At 51.8% G+C, this 16,983-nt stretch overlaps 5 protein-coding genes across 5 annotated transcripts; 4 read left to right on the plus strand and 1 right to left on the minus strand.

Annotated features, from left to right (window-relative positions):
* Positions 1–249: 249 nt before the first annotated feature.
* Positions 250–5,601, plus strand: J4E84_000563 (uncharacterized protein; the record flags this gene model as incomplete). The annotated part of the gene is made up of 2 exons (XM_049383201.1): positions 250–4,992; positions 5,044–5,601. The coding sequence occupies 2 exons, from the start codon at positions 250–252 to the stop codon at positions 5,599–5,601; spliced, it is 5,301 nt and encodes a 1,766-aa protein (XP_049248719.1).
* A 393-nt stretch (positions 5,602–5,994) lies between these two features.
* Positions 5,995–8,499, plus strand: J4E84_000564 (uncharacterized protein; the record flags this gene model as incomplete). The annotated part of the gene is made up of 1 exon (XM_049383202.1): positions 5,995–8,499. The coding sequence occupies one exon, from the start codon at positions 5,995–5,997 to the stop codon at positions 8,497–8,499; it is 2,505 nt and encodes an 834-aa protein (XP_049248720.1).
* A 1,010-nt stretch (positions 8,500–9,509) lies between these two features.
* On the plus strand, positions 9,510–10,291 carry J4E84_000565 (uncharacterized protein; the record flags this gene model as incomplete). The annotated part of the gene is made up of 3 exons (XM_049383203.1): positions 9,510–9,949; positions 10,014–10,195; positions 10,245–10,291. 3 exons carry the CDS (start codon positions 9,510–9,512, stop codon positions 10,289–10,291), a joined length of 669 nt encoding a protein of 222 aa, XP_049248721.1.
* A 624-nt stretch (positions 10,292–10,915) lies between these two features.
* Positions 10,916–12,476, minus strand: GLD1_1 (mitochondrial glycerol dehydrogenase Gld1; the record flags this gene model as incomplete). The annotated part of the gene is made up of 5 exons (XM_049383204.1): positions 10,916–11,762; positions 11,975–11,988; positions 12,084–12,171; positions 12,226–12,273; positions 12,457–12,476. 5 exons carry the CDS (start codon positions 12,474–12,476, stop codon positions 10,916–10,918), a joined length of 1,017 nt encoding a protein of 338 aa, XP_049248722.1.
* A 1,398-nt stretch (positions 12,477–13,874) lies between these two features.
* On the plus strand, positions 13,875–14,860 carry J4E84_000567 (uncharacterized protein; the record flags this gene model as incomplete). The annotated part of the gene is made up of 2 exons (XM_049383205.1): positions 13,875–14,537; positions 14,591–14,860. The coding sequence occupies 2 exons, from the start codon at positions 13,875–13,877 to the stop codon at positions 14,858–14,860; spliced, it is 933 nt and encodes a 310-aa protein (XP_049248723.1).
* Positions 14,861–16,983: the final 2,123 nt, after the last annotated feature.

The following is a 16,983-nucleotide window of genomic DNA, read 5'->3' on the forward strand; positions in this document are numbered from 1 at the left end:
ACGTTCAGAGCGATGAAGGGCGCATGGCACGTGCTCGGGAGTCCGGCGGCGTGTCTGGCTCGAGCGGCCCGCCGTAAAAACCATTAGCGTGAAATCCTGGCTTCCCGAAATTTTGTATGCGCATCGCCAGCTTCAAGCTTTCAACCAATCCGCCACGACAAACTCTACGCTGTTCCGCTGCGTCTGATGGCTCATCGCATTACTCGAATTATACTCCAGAGCCTGTCGTAATAACGACAACTTCCGAAAATGGCGACGGCGCTCCAGAAACAGCTCGCGACCATCGCGGCTTCGAGCACCCATCAGCTAGACCTGCGCGCGCAGAAGTCGGCGCATGGAAAATCGCTCCTCTTCGATTCCAAGGTCGCCGCGTCACAGTCGTTCGAAACCGTCTACCTCATCTGCTACGATGGCTACAAGGACCTTTGCGCATTGGACTCACGGTTCCTGCGCTTCTCCAAGAATCTCTTCAGCGAGCAGAGCAAGGCCGAGGACCGCACCCAGATGACCAAGGATGAGAACGCCAAGCTAGACACCGTGCTCGAGGCATTCATCACGCTGGTCGGACCAAGGCTGCTGTTGAAGCCGGCAGAGAAGGCTCTCGAGTGGCTGGTGCGAAGATTCCGCATCCACGAGTACAACACCGAGACTCTCGTCTTTACTTACCTGCCCTACCACAACACCCCACAGTTCCTTGCGTTGCTCTCCATCTTGCCCCCACAGCCACCGCACGCCATCCGATTCCTCTTCCCGTACATCCAGGCCCCGACCAACGTACCGCAGCGAACTATCGCGTACACCGCCATCAATACCCCACAATTCTTCAAGGCATACCAATCATACGTCGCGAAGGTGGTAGAGGCGGGGCACCAGGCCTCGCATATGCTGTCCTTCTGGTCGGGAATCACGGTCGAGGCTATCTACGGCATAATAAGCAACGCAAGCACTGGAAGGAAGGATCTTCAGGCCCAAGGAACCGAAAAGCTGGTCCTGGAACTGCTCCCGGTTCTCAATACTTGCATGCGAGCCAAGCACGGCGCTGACACGGTTCTGGCTTGCTACGCCATTGTCATCATGATGGTGAGCCAGGCAAAGGTCGGAGACAAGGTTCTGGATGGGCTGATGGAGGCTGTCATCGTAGCATACGACGAAGCTTCCCTTCAATCGTGCCTTGGCTGTCTGGCCATCATCGCCATGGAGCGCTCCAAAGCGCAGGTTCCAGCCAAAGTATTGAGGAGATTACTCAAGGTTCCCCATCTTGTGCAGAAGTTGACGACAGTGTCAAAACAATGCCAGGTTCAACGACTTGTTCTAGGCTGTGCCCTTGGCGCACTCAGCGATACTTCCGACGAGAACTGCAGGGTTTTCCATGAGCTAATCGCCTCAGGCCTCCTCGGCACATCGCACATTCAGATGGTGCTATCGGCATTGGTCCAACTCCTCCGCGACAGTCCACCGGGCTCCGAAGAGCACGGAGAACTGCTACAAGTCGCTACTAAGATGGCTGAATCAAAAGACCTACAAGCAACGTTACAAGAAGCGGCGAAGCAGCACAATGTCAATCTGGAGTCTCTGGGACTTACCGTTGGCCAAACCTTCGAAATTGAAGATATTCCGGGCGAGGACTCTGACGAGGAGATGCTTGATGCGGATGAGGACACAGCCGAGAAGCCTGCCATACAACTCCCAGAGCTTACTGTAAAAAGCTTCCTCGACGCCGGATCAGCGACCGAGTTTTCAGAAGCGGCCAACGTTTTCGAGCAGGCTGTGACGACTAAGCAAACACGGCGATTCCTCGCCTCGGACGCATTGCACCAAGAATCCGCTCTCAAGCAGCCACTCTACCTTTCATTTCTCGCTCGCGTCTGGAGTAGCTCCCGACCTGTCGCCATTCGCGTTGCCGCCCTCCGCGCAGCCGCATCATCGTTCGAAAAGCTTGAGGCTGCACATGTCTTGCAGAACATCCTGCCATACCTCGTACACGCACTTGCAGATGCATCGCCAATTATCCGACGTTCAGCGGCTGCATGCGTTGGGTCTCTGGCACGAAAGGCTTCCGCCAAGTCGAAAACACCAACTTGGGGCAAGTCCGATCTGTATGGGAAAGAGTCGAAGAATCTCGCAGAACTCAAGCCTGAAGATTTCCTCGTGTTTGTTTCCTCGATGCTACAGCCGATCCTCGAAGAATGCGTCATGGACTCAAAGTTCGCTATTCCCGCTCTTCGAGATGTCCTGGAAGGGACACAACTGAAAAATCATCCGAAGAATACGTTCAAGATGCAGACAAGGACTTCAATCCTTGCGTTTTTCGCCAGCCACGCGAGGTTCACACCGGTATTGAGTGTCCGCCTCGGCCTATTGCCGATGCTAAACATTCGCGGAAAGGCCTCCGACTCCGTTCGTACCAACTCCGTGTTCCCTTTGTTGACCGAATGGGCAACCTTACCGACAGCTCCCGTCAACACCATCTGCGACAGCGAAGGGCTCTCGCTCGATGAAGTGGAGCGGGCTCACATTTCCGCGACAATGCCCAGGGAGGCGATGAGCGCGAAACTGCTCGAAGACATCATCTCTGGGGCTTTCAACACGGAGCGTGAAGCTTTAGTGATGGCCGCCTTTGATCGCATTCAAACCTCATGGTCTTCCTTCAGATCTGAAGCTCGTCACGCGTTAGCTCAGTGCATGCTCAGCCTATCAACCAGTGAAAGTGACAAATCTTTCGATAAGCTTCGTAGAGAACGATCCGTTGAGATTCTGCGCAACGTTGACCTTGATTCTGCAATCCTGGTCACCTTCCTGGAAAGCATTCCATCTCCCACCTCCATGCCCGAAGGACCGCCTTCAGCGAAAAGGCGAAGGACAAGCAAGAGTGAGATGGCTCGAGTCGAGCTTTCATCCCAAGACGATGTTCAGCGACTACTCCGAAAGCTCACGTTGGTACTTGAGCTGGTTGAAGGGTCAAACCCTGGACAGCACCCAACACTGTTCAAGAACCTTTTCGGCATCTTTGCAGAACTACAGCCACTCAAGCAACAGTCTGGGTCTGAGCTAGTGTATCTTCAGAGTATTATTCTGGGATCACTAAGCCCGATCGTAAACACATTGAAAGAGCAAGCCGACACCGCCGACTACCAATCGGCAGTACGAGCGGACCTACTCATCGACTGCATTCGACACTCCAGCAGCCCACAGGTTCAAAACAGCGCGCTGCTTCTCATTTCCAATCTTGCCTCATGGGTTCCTGATCTCATTCTTCACAATCTCATGCCTATCTTCACCTTCATCGGATCTACTCTGCTTCGCCAGCATGACGACTATTCCGCTCAGGTCGTTGATAAGACTATTTCTCGGGTCGTGCCTCAATTGGCTGCCTCTCTTCGCTCAAAACACAGAGACTTCATCGCTGGCGTGTCCGACTTGCTGCTCAGTTTCACTGCCGCCTTTGAACACATTCCCCTGCACAGAAGGATGAAGCTATTCACAGAGCTTGCTCGTACGCTAGGCCCCGAGGATTCGCTCCCGGCTATCGTGGCACTTCTTGCCGATCGCTACCACAGCAAGGAGCAACGAAGGTTCTGTGCGGACTTGCTACTTCACTTCGAACCTGTCCACACCCTCGTCACCTTCAAGGGATATGTCGATCTCCTCACTGATGCCGTGGGACCGAAACCCCAGGTCGCGGAAACACTTTTCAGCCTCAAGGAAAAGACAAAAGACAACAAATTCGACCTGTCAATTCAGAGTATGCTGTCGTGTTTGACAGATCTCGCGCTTGACGATAAGGTGAAGGCACACGTTACTCGAGCGTACAGAAAGAAGGATAACCCTGAACGACCACGCAAGATCTTTGCAAACATCGTCGAGACTACTATTCAACTGTCAAAGAAGCTTGCAACAAACCCCAAGACCTACGCCGGATGTAGTCGTGTTCTCGCCAGCTGCCTAGACCTCCTGCCAACGACCGACCTTATCAAATCAGCACAGCTACTTCTTGCGAGCACAGACTCTCACGTCCAGGTAGCTGCCGTCAAGTCGGTCGAGCTGCGCGCGGGCACCGCCAAGCAGAATGACCGCAAATCTGTAGAGGCCCTGATCTCTTTCTTGCCTAGCGTTCAGGATCTACTGGAACAATCACCTGACATGGATGCCAAGATGGTCTCTGTCAGCTGCATCGATCGCATCGTCGACCGCTTCGGGAAGAAGGACGTATCTGCTGTTGTATCAGTAGCTCAAGTTGTGTCCGGTCCCCAATCGCTTTCCAGCAGCGACGATCGCCTTCGCATCCTCTCCCTCCTCTGCCTCACATCTGTCGTTGACGTTCTCGAAGATGAGGCCATCTCGCTCCTCCCTACCGTGTTGCCAACAGCATTCCAATATCTATCGGATGCGATCGAAGAGGAAAAGACTGGTCTTCACAACGCTGTGTTCACCGTGCTTTCGAACATTGTCGAGCGACTGGGCTACATGTTCTCGCGCGACTACTTGGACACCGCTCTTCGACTATGCCAACGCTCTGCCGCTGCCGATCTGGAACAGTCCTGCGACGAAAGCCGCAGCAGTTTCTTCCAGAGTGTATCTGAGCATCTCGGTGCTCAGGAAGTGTTCGCTGCTATCAAGTCAACGTGGCCACATGCCGCCTCCCAAGGCTTCGATGCGTCACTTGAGCAGCTTGAGCTTTTGCGCGCGACTGTCAACAATCAGACCAAGGCTAAGCTTGTCAAAGCCAGTCCGCCGCTCTTCACTCTACTTCTGCAAACCTTCCGACTACGTGAGACGGTCCAATCTACTACCGTCGAAGTTGATGAGGAGGAGCTGGAGCAGCTGGAGCTTACGCTTATCGACTCCGTCATATCTATGGTACTGAAGCTCAGCGATGCTACATTCCGACCGTTCTTCGTTCAGCTTGTGGACCAAGAGGGCCCACTGTCGAGCAAGCCTCAACAGGCCGTCACCTTTTACAAGTTCCTCGGCGCCTTCTTCGACAAGTTCAAGGTACGCCTTGCTCTATCATTCCGTATCAACATGTCACTAACACACAACTAGTCTCTCGTAACAAGCTATTCGAGCTACATCATCGAGCATGCCGCGAAGCTGCTGACTGAACTTGCTAAAGAAGACTCTGATGTTACCACACGCAGGGCTGTGCTTGACGCTCTCCAGAAGACATTCCAGCACGATCAAGACGGCTTCTGGCAAGCGCCATCTCACTTTGGCACCATTATGCCGCCCCTGCTGTCTTTGCTCAGCCTACCATCCGCATCGACATCTACACCAGAGGACAACACCAACAACGTCATTCCTACCATCACCGAACTTGCTGTTGCATCTGCATCATCCATGGAGAACCATCGCGAGATGAACAGCATATTGCTGAAGAACATGAGGAGCGACGACAGGAACACTAGGTTAGCGACAGTGCTGTGTGAGCAGAGCTTGACGAGGAGATTAGGAGAAGAGTGGCTGGGTCTACTTCCTGAGATGCTGCCTTTCATCAGTGAGCTCATGGAAGACGACGATGAGATGGTCGAGAGGGAGTGCCAGAGGTGGAAGAATGGTATGGAGGAGATTTTGGGAGAGAGTTTGGAAGGCATGCTACAGTAGTTTGTTGCTGCATGTGTTTGGTATAGATTAGCAGCTCGATATATGTGGGCGAATACATGCATTTATTTGTTTGTCACTATGAACCGCTCCCCATCGCTCGTCTCATATTGCGCTATATCATCCATCACATGTCAATCTTAGCATTCACCACCATTCACAAATGCTTTCACTCGTATATCGGGCAGATGTCACCAGTTTGCCCCAGAAGACCGCTGACGAGGTCAGTGCGGCTACCATGTGCTCTTCGCTGGGGCCTGGATAACGGGCACTCCCCTTCCGCATATAAATGACGGGTCCATCTCCCTATACTGCACCTGATTTCACGTTACCTTGCATACCGCGTATCACACTCGCGGGAATACTTTCTTGACTTCCGGCAACGTTGACATCAACATGCCTACCATCCCCACTGCGCTTCAAGCCCGATCGACAGCGCCTATGAATCCCGCTTCAGTAATGGCGCCGTCACCTAGCAAGAAGCGCAAGGCCGAAGAAGCGAACCCGATCTCCAAGAGCGGCTCTGATATGGCGCAGCGCAGCGATCCATCCTTGACAGCTCCTACTCGCGACCATCTCCTTCCGAACGGGCACACAGACGATCAGAAGACGCCAGCAAAGCGCCTGAAGACCACCCATGCGAAGCGCAATGTAGCTCCAGGTCCTGCCGCGAGCACCACGAGTCGCACTATAGCCTCTAGTCGTGTATCAGCCACTGGCGCAGTGCATGTCGCAACAAACGATACGCCTACACAAAGCTCGATGACAATGTCGACAGAGTTGAGGGCTGCGAAGACCAAGGTTCACAACAGCGCTGTGTCAGGTGCTGAAGACGTGTACATCATGGAGACAGAAGACGACACTGCTTCAGAGGAAGAGGCTTCTGCCTTCGAGGAAGAGCATTATGCTTCGGAGGAAGAGGAAAATGATGTAGAGGAAGAAGACGACGACGCAGTTGCACAACAACTGCGCGCTAGAGCGACAGGTAAGAGCCTATCTCGTCTTTGCCATGGGCGTTTCCAGCTGACAAACACAGTCTTCAGTCCACCACCTCGCCCAGCGATTACACCTTGGGACTACGGATTCCCAGCGCCGACACACCCCTATCACGACCAGCCCAGCTGTCCAATCGATTGGAGTAAAGTGGTCATCGATTCCAAAGTTCCCAACAGGTGCCAAAACGCCTACGAGCTACGTAGGCCATGGCAACAGGAGCCAGTCGCTTGGGACAAGATGGCAGAACTGGGCAATGTCAGTGCAGAGGGCGTACGTAAGCGTTTCGCGTCGGCCAATAAGGCAGTCTTTGAGCTCACGGGAGTTTACTTCGCCACGAGCCCCCTTGGGCTTGCCGAGCATGACATCCCCTTGTACGCAGAGCTGAAGAACTTCCTTCCAGATACAAGCGAAGCGTCTCCGGTTCTGAGCAAAGAACCTATCACCAACCCATTGTTCTACGACGGTGAGGCTGTTCAGCTTGTGGTCTTTCCGCCTGGACAAGATGGTGGCGTCAATCGCTTCGTACCGCAAGAGGTCATGGACCGGCTACCGATCGACGACCAACACTTTCTTGAGTACTCCCTCGATAATTTCGATCGGTGGTACACTTCGGTTTTTCTAGGTCGCCGTCACACTTTCCCGAGACGCGTATACCGCCTGGAGCCATACGATGACACAAGCTTCATTCACCGCGATAACGGCACACCGTCCATCGCGATGAGCGATTTGTTCGAGACATACCGGCTCTCCCAAGCGATGGGGACTACGGAGGTCTGCGATATGATCCTTGACGAAATTGTCTTGTCTTTCAAGCAAGAAATCGAGCTTGTCAAAGAGCATGAAGAGGGGAAAGTTACCATGCAGGATTGCGACAACACCATCCAGTTCATGAGCTTCAGAATTGACGACGTCAACTTACTTTGGGAGCACACCAAGGCCAATGATAAGATCCGTATGGTAGTGCTCGAGTCATTGTTTGACCAAGTTGAGCTGTTACGAGCTAAAGTGGAAAAGCAAAAGCGTCATCTGAACAGGGATTTCGTGATAGACTGGTGCTTCCACACCATTCTCTTAATGATGGCCGGGCCTTGCGACATTGTCCAGAGGTTCAGACGGGGCGAGGGAAATCTCCAAGATTTCTGCGCCCGGTACCACGACCATGGGAACTCTAAGTCTGAGTGTTTCCGCGCCAAACCTGAGTCCTCCAAACTCATTCCCGAGGAGACTGACGAACCCAGGATCATCAAAGTTCGCTTCGGTACTGTGGATCTGGAGATCGAGGATCGCGCTAGCTATGCCGGGGTCATCTTTCGCTTTGAGCGTCTAGTAGAGGACAAATCGGAGTGGGACTGGCTGCGCATACGCTCCATCGCCACGTTCGTTGAAGGCCCTCTAGTTCCTGATGCTCGCCGCAGGAAGTGGCACCTGGAGCCGATCTATTATGAGCTGGATACCATCGATGCCCATGGCCGATACCCTTGCCATCCAGGTTATCAGAACCAGGATTGGACAAATCCGGTTGGAGAGCCAGATGTCTACGACGAGCCATGGGGGAAGGTCATCAGGCGCGAAGTCCCCGCGGGCGCGACCAAGTACCGCGAGACCAAGATACCCGCTGGCAAGGACGAGCATGGGAAGATAATTTTCAAGGTGACAGAAGTCTTCTTTGAGATTGAAGACCCGCGTTGGTACCCTCCTAATGACTGGAATGCGGACATGGACCCTTGCGATTTTTGGCCCCAGGAGCTCAGGGAGTATCGGAGGTGGCTCTGGGTTGAAGAAGGAGGGACGATCCCGCGGATTGAGGTTCAGCGGTTTCGACCTTATGAAGACGACACTCGTCATTGGAAAGAGCCTTTTGTGGATCGGATGAACAAGTTGAGCGTTTTTGACATCCTTAATTGATGTCTCGCCTGCCATTTCGTCAATATCCTGTATTGCTCGACATAATGGTAACCCAAATCAGTGTCAGCTTGTCCAAACCAATGGAACGGAATGTTGCTCTGTGCCAGTAGGAGATGAATACAACATTGACTGTAGTTGAGTGCCTCGTCACTAGTTGGACTATCAGAAGCCTGTGATGTTATCGTGCGGTAGATGCATGATTGGGTAGACCCTGGTCGCTCAATATGCGAGTGCACTGTACACCACTCCCTCGAATGGCCCAACGTCCCAGAATCCACTGTACTGGAACCTTTAGAGGGGAGTTGTCTTGGACGAGACTGCTTGGGTCCCGGCACTTGTGCGCCCCACATAGATGACTGCACAGGTCTCTCCATAGATATTCATCTGGTCTGAACGACGGTCGTCCTGTTGACTGGTCTGCAAAAGAAATCTGCTCCGCCGTCTAATCATCATGAAGAACTCGATCCTCGTAGCGGCCACGCTCATCAGTGCGGCGCTAGGTCAAAATGTCAGTCGCGGCGCTGCGATGATGCGCTTCGCATGTTCTCAACTCACCGTCGAGCGGCTAGACCCCTTGGTCAACCCTGGAGTCGTTGGAAGTCCGCATACGCACCAAATCGTCGGAGGGAACAGCTTTCAGGCTGAAATGAAGCCTGTGGAGTATGATCTGGTCGAGAAGAGTACTTGTACTACGTGTACTTTCAGCGAAGACTTCAGGTATGCCATGAGGCGCCTAGCTGTAGCGGAGTCATAGCTGACGGAACTTAGCAACTACTGGACTGCAGCGTTGTACTACCGCGCCTCTCAAAATGGCACCTACAAACGTGTCCAACAGTTCCCCAATCTTGGGCTAAACCAGAGAGGCGGTATGACAGTGTACTACATACCTCCATATGATGGCTTCAGCAACGTGACTGCGTTCAGACCCGTCCGTCCTCCACTCTTGAGGGCGAGAGACTTCGCTTTCCTTCCAATGAGCGGTGTTGCTGACTTCTCATTAGGGTTTTCGCATGCTCGCTGGTAACCCAATTCTTCGCAATACCACTGGCGAGTCCCGCGGTATCTGCCATCGCTGCATTTACAAGGACTCACAGCCCTTTGGTGGCGCTCCGTGTACAGGAGAAGATACAACATTCCTCCCCAACCGCATGTGCGAAGGTGGCATTCGTACCCAAGTCACCTTCCCTACATGCTGGGACGGCGTCAACCTCGACTCGCCAGATCACCAGAGCCACGTCGCATATGCAGAGATCCCGTATGAGCCATACTTCCCGCCCATGGCTACATTTCCGTATACACCCGAGCAGCAGAGGGGCAAGTGTCCAGAGGGCTATCCCGTGCAGCTTCCGCAAATCATGTATGAGGTCATGTTCGACACGACCCCATTCAATACTCCTGAGCTGTGGGGCGAGGAGGGGACACAGCCATTTGTGTTCAGTATGGGCGATGCGTGAGACCCCCTCTTCCCGTTGGAACGCGTGAAGGACCGTAATCATGCTAACGACTGATTGTAGGACCGGCCATGGTAACCATGGTGATTATATGTTCGGTTGGAAGGGCGATGCGCTGCAACGAGCGCTGGACGCACGGTGCAGTAACGATCAATGTAGCGAGTTGGCTAGGCAGAGCGACGAAGACGCGATGAAGTGCAGTATTCCGCAGACGGTGGTTGAGGATGTCGACGGGTCTGAGACTTGTAAGCGCAATACTAGACACTCAAGGCACGATGCTAACTTACTGAGCAGGGTTGAAGAGCTTACCTGGTGGAGTGCAGATCAACGATGGCATGTAGAGGTCCTGTTGGCATTGAGCCAGGTGGTGTGGTAGGTGTCGAGATTCCAGTGGCACATGGAGCGACTATGTAGGCTGGCCACTGATGTGGCTACGCTCCTTCAGCTCCTTGGCTGATGACAAAATAAATCCTTCTTCCTCAAGATACCAGACGAGCCAGAGTCCTCGATGAAGATACGTTGTTCGCGTTGCTGGCGTCGTGAAGAGCGCTGAACAGCATGATCGGTTTAACGATGGCTGCAAGGCCTGGGCGAGGAAGACAGAGGAGGTATCGTGTGTGACAAAACACAGAGAGGATATAGCATTATTGAAGCCGTGGGCAGCGGAGTAACGCGACGCGACGTATATCCATGGATGACGCAGGTACGCGATTTGACCTAACCGAAAAGATGTTAGCTCGCGTGCCGGCTCAGTCTTCCAAATCTACGCGTCGCACCTCAACCTCCTTACCCAGGAGCCTCTAACGAATTGGCGTTGTAATACTCAACTCCTCAAAGATCAAATACATAATCTGGCTTTACGCAGTAAGTCACTTGCAACAATCACACTCCCCCAAACGCGCAGTTGTTCGAGAAGCTCAAGTAAACATTGATGGTATTGCGGCTTATGTGCAGGCTCAAGCTATCTACAAGACGACCTTGTTGGGCGCTTCCTGCTCCTCTGGCTCATCAAAGATGTTGATGCTCCATCTAGGCTTGTTCGCCGTGTAGGGAACATTGTACCTTCTCCTTCCCTGGTGCTCATCCGAGAATTTGGTAATAGCCTTGATGTCTTCGTCGTCCAGCTCGATCTCCTTGAAGTTCTCAGCAATGCGCGACGGAGTAACAGACTTGGGAATGACAGAGTGGCCGCCGACTTGAGACCATGCCAGGATGACCTGTGCGGGTGTGGCGCCCTTCTTCTCCGCAATTGCTTTGATCTCAGGGCGGTGGATGAGCAATGGGATGTCGAAGAAGTTGTTGCCAAAGGCGGAGTACGCGGTGATGTGGATGTTCTTCTCCTTGGCGTAAGCGACGAGCTCCTTGCTGGGGAGGATGGGGTGACGCTCGATTTGGTTGACGGCAGGCACGAGGCCAGTCTTCTCAACCAAAGCCTTCAAGGCTTGGTATGTGAAGTTGGAGACGCCGACCGAGCGGACTTTGCTCTTTGGCAGCTTGTTCATGGCCTTCCATGTCTCGCTGTTAGGGACGGAGTTGTCGATGTTAACCTCATTGGGGTCAGAAGTCATGGGGAACAGATCCGAGTGAGGGTTCTTTCCAGGCCCGAAGTTGACAGGCCAGTGAATGAGGTACAGGTCGAGATACTCCAGCTCAAGTTCAGCGAGAGTGTCATCGAGAGCTGCCTCTACAGTGGCAGGATCATGCTGAGAGTTCCACAGTTTTCCCGTGATGAAGATGTCCTCACGCTTCAGACCTGGGATGTCCTTGTATGCGCGCTTGATGCCCTGCGCAACTTCCTTTTGGTTCTCGTAGCTGTGATTGGTGGAATATCTCGTCAGCTTGTGTTCTCGGGAATGCTAGTGGGGTATGGTCATAGCTTCCTAAGCTTCCATCTCCACTGAGGGGCATTGCAGTTGGACTTCCACCAACGCTGACGAAAAATTGTCCCACGTCAGGTGGGAGCAAGCCCGAAGTGAGATGGGTGAAAACGGGATTGTGAGTGTGAGCTGTGATGGTGGACATACATCTTTGCAAGATCCTAATTTGATCGAGTCAGCCGTTGAAATTGAACACAATCGTCGTTCAAAAGATGGAGTAAACGGTTCCAGGGTCTTCAGGGTCTCGGAGACTTACCAAGTGACGGTATCCGATCTTTAGTGCCTCGTAGACACCGTTGCCGACCTCACCTGGAGCGGCTTGCCATGTACCGTATCCCAATTGACTAAAGCGACGTCAGAACAACGAATCATCATAAGCACAGGCTGGAACAACATACGGGATCTTGTAGCCAGAGCTAAGGGTGACGGTCTTGCCTGAAGACATCCTGAAATGATACTTGAAGTTTGAATGCTGGGAATGAATAACGTGGGGTGGGTGATTTGATCAAGGAAGGCAGAATTGCCCTCTTTAAATATCGCATCTCGAGCGCTCTCGGCCATCGTGTCGGCCGGGAGGGTTTATGTATGTCTTGCAGAAATTACTCCAGGACGTGGGATGTCGGACGTACACAGCAAGGCACAGCACCATGTTGGCTGGGCTGGCGGGAGAATTACTTGCTCTCGTGACGAAGATGCACCCCGCTATCGTGATTTGGGAGGACTACCTTGCAGCTGCGCATTGGTGGGGCGGACCTTTCGGTTGTAATGCCACCGAGACGTCGATGGCTGACGAGATGCTCCGCGTCTCATATCTTGGCTGCGAGAAAACGAAGTAACACGTCTCTTTCCGGCGAATCCTGAGATGACAGTCGATGTCGGCATAGGCGTATGTTCATGCAATGACCGCTTCCCCATATTGTTACAACGTCCCAGATAGACAATGTTTCAAGCGGACCTACCTTTCTTTCCTACCAAGTGCATTGGAATGAACTGAGTTACACGACATCCTTCAGTTCTGAGGTCACCTGGATGGATTCCGCGTCCGCTCGAAGAACGACGTATTGTGGGGTGTTATCCAGAATTGGCCCCAACGCTGCCATGTGCATGAGATGCCTAGGTAGTGAGCAGTATTCCAGGTGCCGGTATGACGGTTGAGAGCTGAAGGTAGACGGCATCTGATCCCCGTTCGTGATGCTGCGGACGAATGATCGCCAGCGAGGAGAAGCGAAGTTCTTGTGTTAACGATACTTCTCTTTTTCAAAAGGACCTAATTAGATAAATACATGTACATTTTAGAAGTTGTAAGTTGCTTATCTACGTTGCGTCCCTGTAGTACTATAAGACAAAGAGTAAAAGCTAAAGTATTATACTACATACTTAGATGTAAGTTAGAAGACAGGGATATAAGATAGTTGCACTGCTGCGTCTTTGTTGCTTGCTCAACTCGAGAAGAAGCGAAGCGACAAAGCGTGGCTGAGCTGATTGCAGCACAGAGTAAGCTCTTCGATCTCCCTCATATTGGCAAGCATAGTCTCGAATGCCATCGGCGCTGCTCGCCGTTTGATAGTCATCGAAGTGGCAGCATAAACAAAGGGCTCATCCTGTTCAGTAGAAGAACCAAACGCGTTGCCTTGAGACTCTTATCATATAATTTGGTGGCCTCGACGCAAACGTAAATGCCGGAACCCTTACCTTCTAACCTGTTCATGCTGTCGGCTGCAAGGTTCGGTTCATTTTCTTCGTCGTGTGAGATGGTTGGATAGTCGTCGATGTGGCAGCGGCGTGGAGAAAGGGCCGGTGATAAGTTGGCGGGCGACTAGGGCGGCACCCCGCAGCGCATCTTGAGCTCGACTGGACCGTTATCGCACTCTTCTCCACTCCACGCGCCCTTTGAGGCGATAACATCGGCCTGATCGCGGTCGTCTGAAGTATAACAACGGCGCATCCAAGAGCTTCGACTCAAGGCCATCTTTGATCCATTGCAACTTACACTGCCTACTTACACACAGCTAGACCCCATCGCATCGCATCGCATCGCATTCCAAACATGGCACCCTCCGCTATCCAGGTCGAGCCAGCGCCAGTCGCGCAACCCAAGCAGCTTGTCCCACGATCCAAAGATGACGCGACCAAGGAGTTGACGCCGTTGCAAGCCATCTCGCAGGGCGTCTGCCTCCCCGGCATCCCCCTCTTCTCCTCGTACGATAAGCAGCGCGCATGGATACTATCGCACATGGCGGGTGCTTTCCGCGTCTTCGCAAGGCACGGCCTGACCGAAGGCATGTCGGGTCACATCTCGGTGAGAGACCCAGAGCACCCGCACAACTTCTGGACGAACCCGCTCGGAAAGCACTTCGGTCTCCTGAAGGCATCCGATATGGTCCTTGTTGATTACGATGGCAAGGTGGTGGGAGGAAACCAGAGCAGACCTGCAAACGCAGCTGGCTTCCTTATCCACTCGGCAATACACAAGGCGCGGCCAGACGTCAACGCGGCATGCCATTGCCATGGAAAGGCAGGCAAAGCGTGGAGCGCCTTCGCGAAGCCATTGGAGATGCTGAACCAAGACGTATGCTACTTCTACGGCGATGCGCAAGCCGTCTATGATGACTTTGGCGGCGTTGTCCTCGATGAGGCAGAAGGCAAGAGGCTGGCAGCGGCATTGGGACCGAAGGGAAAAGGGATGGTGCTGCGAAACCATGGCCTCTTGGTACGTCCCCCAGTGCGCGATCCCGCGACCGGCATTCAGCTAATACCACACAGACGGTAGGAGGTACTGTCGACGAAGCCGCCTTCTTGTACACCCTCATGGAACGCTCTTGCCATGTCCAGTTGAAGATTGAAGCGGCAGCGGCCAACGGCGTCCCAAAGGTCTACGTCGACGACGATGCAGCGGCATATACATACAAAATGGGGGCCGATGCTGAGAGCCTATACTGGGAGTTTCAACCTGATCTGGAGTACGAGTACGAGATGAGCAATGGAGCTTTTAAGCATCCCGAATGCGACGAGGTAGTGTGGCCTGGATACTGATTGCTAGGAATGGATTCGTTCACCTCGTACAACGAAGAAACCGAGTAACTGTGCTGCGGTCCACATTAGTTCGCAAACAAAACGTGACACAACCCTAAGGCAATGTAGACTCCTAGGTCATCCATGTTATGTGGGTGTTCACTTGTTTCATGGATTGGTTGTTAAAGTTAGGCATTGTCGTCGATGCGGAGGAGCCGGATGCCATGTTCTCACACCACCCGGTCTCCTCTCGATATACTCAGCATCGTGCCGTCATGCATCAAGTCATTTCTCTCGACTGCGCGTCCCGCCTCATGTCTAGTACGTACTGAATCCAAGCAGCTCGCTCCCTTGGCAAGTTTGGACACTATACGCGCCAAGGCTGTAGCAGAAACAGCTTGATGACTGAACAGAGAGCTTTCGTCGGCCCGCTTCTGTTTCGTCGACGTATCCGGGTCGACAGCGGAGATTTTCACAGATCCAGCAATGCGCCGCTTTGGCGGTCGTGTTTCCCTGATTGTGGCACGCCTTCGATGAGTAGCGGCGGCGCTGCACGGCGGTATCGATCTGCGTGCAAGCTAACGATGGGTGATGTTGTACAACGTAATGGAAGGGTCTAGGTCTGGGTATTTAGGCGGATCTGTGGGACCTGCAGGAACTACTCCCACGTTCTTTGATCTACACAATCGAACGTTATGTTCGACTTCAGGGTCTGTGGCTTCCTGGTCGTCGCATCCCCGTTTCGGCCAAGGGCCAAAACCTAGTCCTGCGAAAGCACCTACAGTTATGCCTTTGCGCCTACCTCTCCCTCTGCCTTCTACACTAAGTCTTATAGTTTTTAGATCTCTTCTAGTATATAGCTTAAGTTAAAGTATTACTCTAAGTAGTTAGTTAATTTACTCTTCTATAGCTTACTTAGCCTAGCTAAGTAGACTTTAAAAAAAGTATAATAGACTTAATTATTAAAAGCTATACTTATTAGTTTAAGTAGCTTTTTAGATAGTATATATATACTATTTATAAAGTTATATAGCGCTTTAGTACTAATACGTATAAAATTAATTCTTAATATTTAGTATAAGTTAAGTAAAGTATTAAATATACTCTTATAGTATAAAATTTAACTCTACTTACGCGTAGTTAAAAGATAAAAAATACTAGTATCTTTAGTTACTTTTATACTAATAAGTAAAAGTATTTAATTATAAAAAAAAGTTATAACTAAGTATTATAATAGATAGAGAAAAAATTAGTCTAGTATATTACTTTTATACTTACTACTACTTATATAATTATAATATATCTAGATAAGCTTTATAGTTTATAAAAATATATACTTAAAGTACTATTAACTAAACTATAGTTCTACTTTGTAGAAAAAGAATAGCTTATATACTTAAATATTAAGGTTAAAATAAGCTAGAATAGACGCAGTAGTAGTAGTAGTTGTCGCATCATGCTTATGCCACGCGTCAAGAGCTCTTAAGCAGCGGAAAGGTTTTGCTTTGACGTTCCCGCGACGGGCCGACTGCTACGTCCGTACTGCGTGTCATCATTTAAGCAACTCGACCTCTCCCGGCCGTTCTTGTCCGCTGAGCTTATTACAGTATACGGTAGTCATGGTTCTCCACGCCAAGTCTCATCTTGTCGGAATCCCCAGCATCAATGCATTGGGTAGAAGCCACGCGACCGTTTCCCGCCAAGATCGCCGGGTTAACTCGAGATAGCAAAGAGCGATCTCGCCCCTGCGCTATCGCCTTTGGTCAACAAGCGTTTCTTGTCGAAAACAGGGTTCATGCTTGGCGTTCGAACTGCTACGAGGAATGGGCTGGATGTTTGGTTTCCAACATACAAGCGCGTGCCGTCTCCCAAGGAAACCAAGTGCATTTCCTAATGGTACTTACTGCGCAAGCAAAGAGGCTGCGCAACGGTAGTGAAAAGATAGGGCACTTGGCGATGGGAGACCTTCCATGGCGCACGAAAAGGGCATGTGTGAAGACTGCTTGGCGGAATTGAAGGACATGGCTGAGACCTTTGCTTGAAGGACTAGGGTAGTCGTTGTGAAGGCGGAGGAACATTCCATAATCCGGCCGCTGGACTATATATAAGATGTCCTCGCACGACGAGCAAGTTTCTCATCACAG

This window comes from Alternaria hordeiaustralica, assembly GCF_023758085.1.
Source record: "Alternaria hordeiaustralica strain BMP 2776 chromosome Unknown scaffold_1, whole genome shotgun sequence".
NCBI classification, from domain to species: domain Eukaryota; kingdom Fungi; phylum Ascomycota; class Dothideomycetes; order Pleosporales; family Pleosporaceae; genus Alternaria; species Alternaria hordeiaustralica.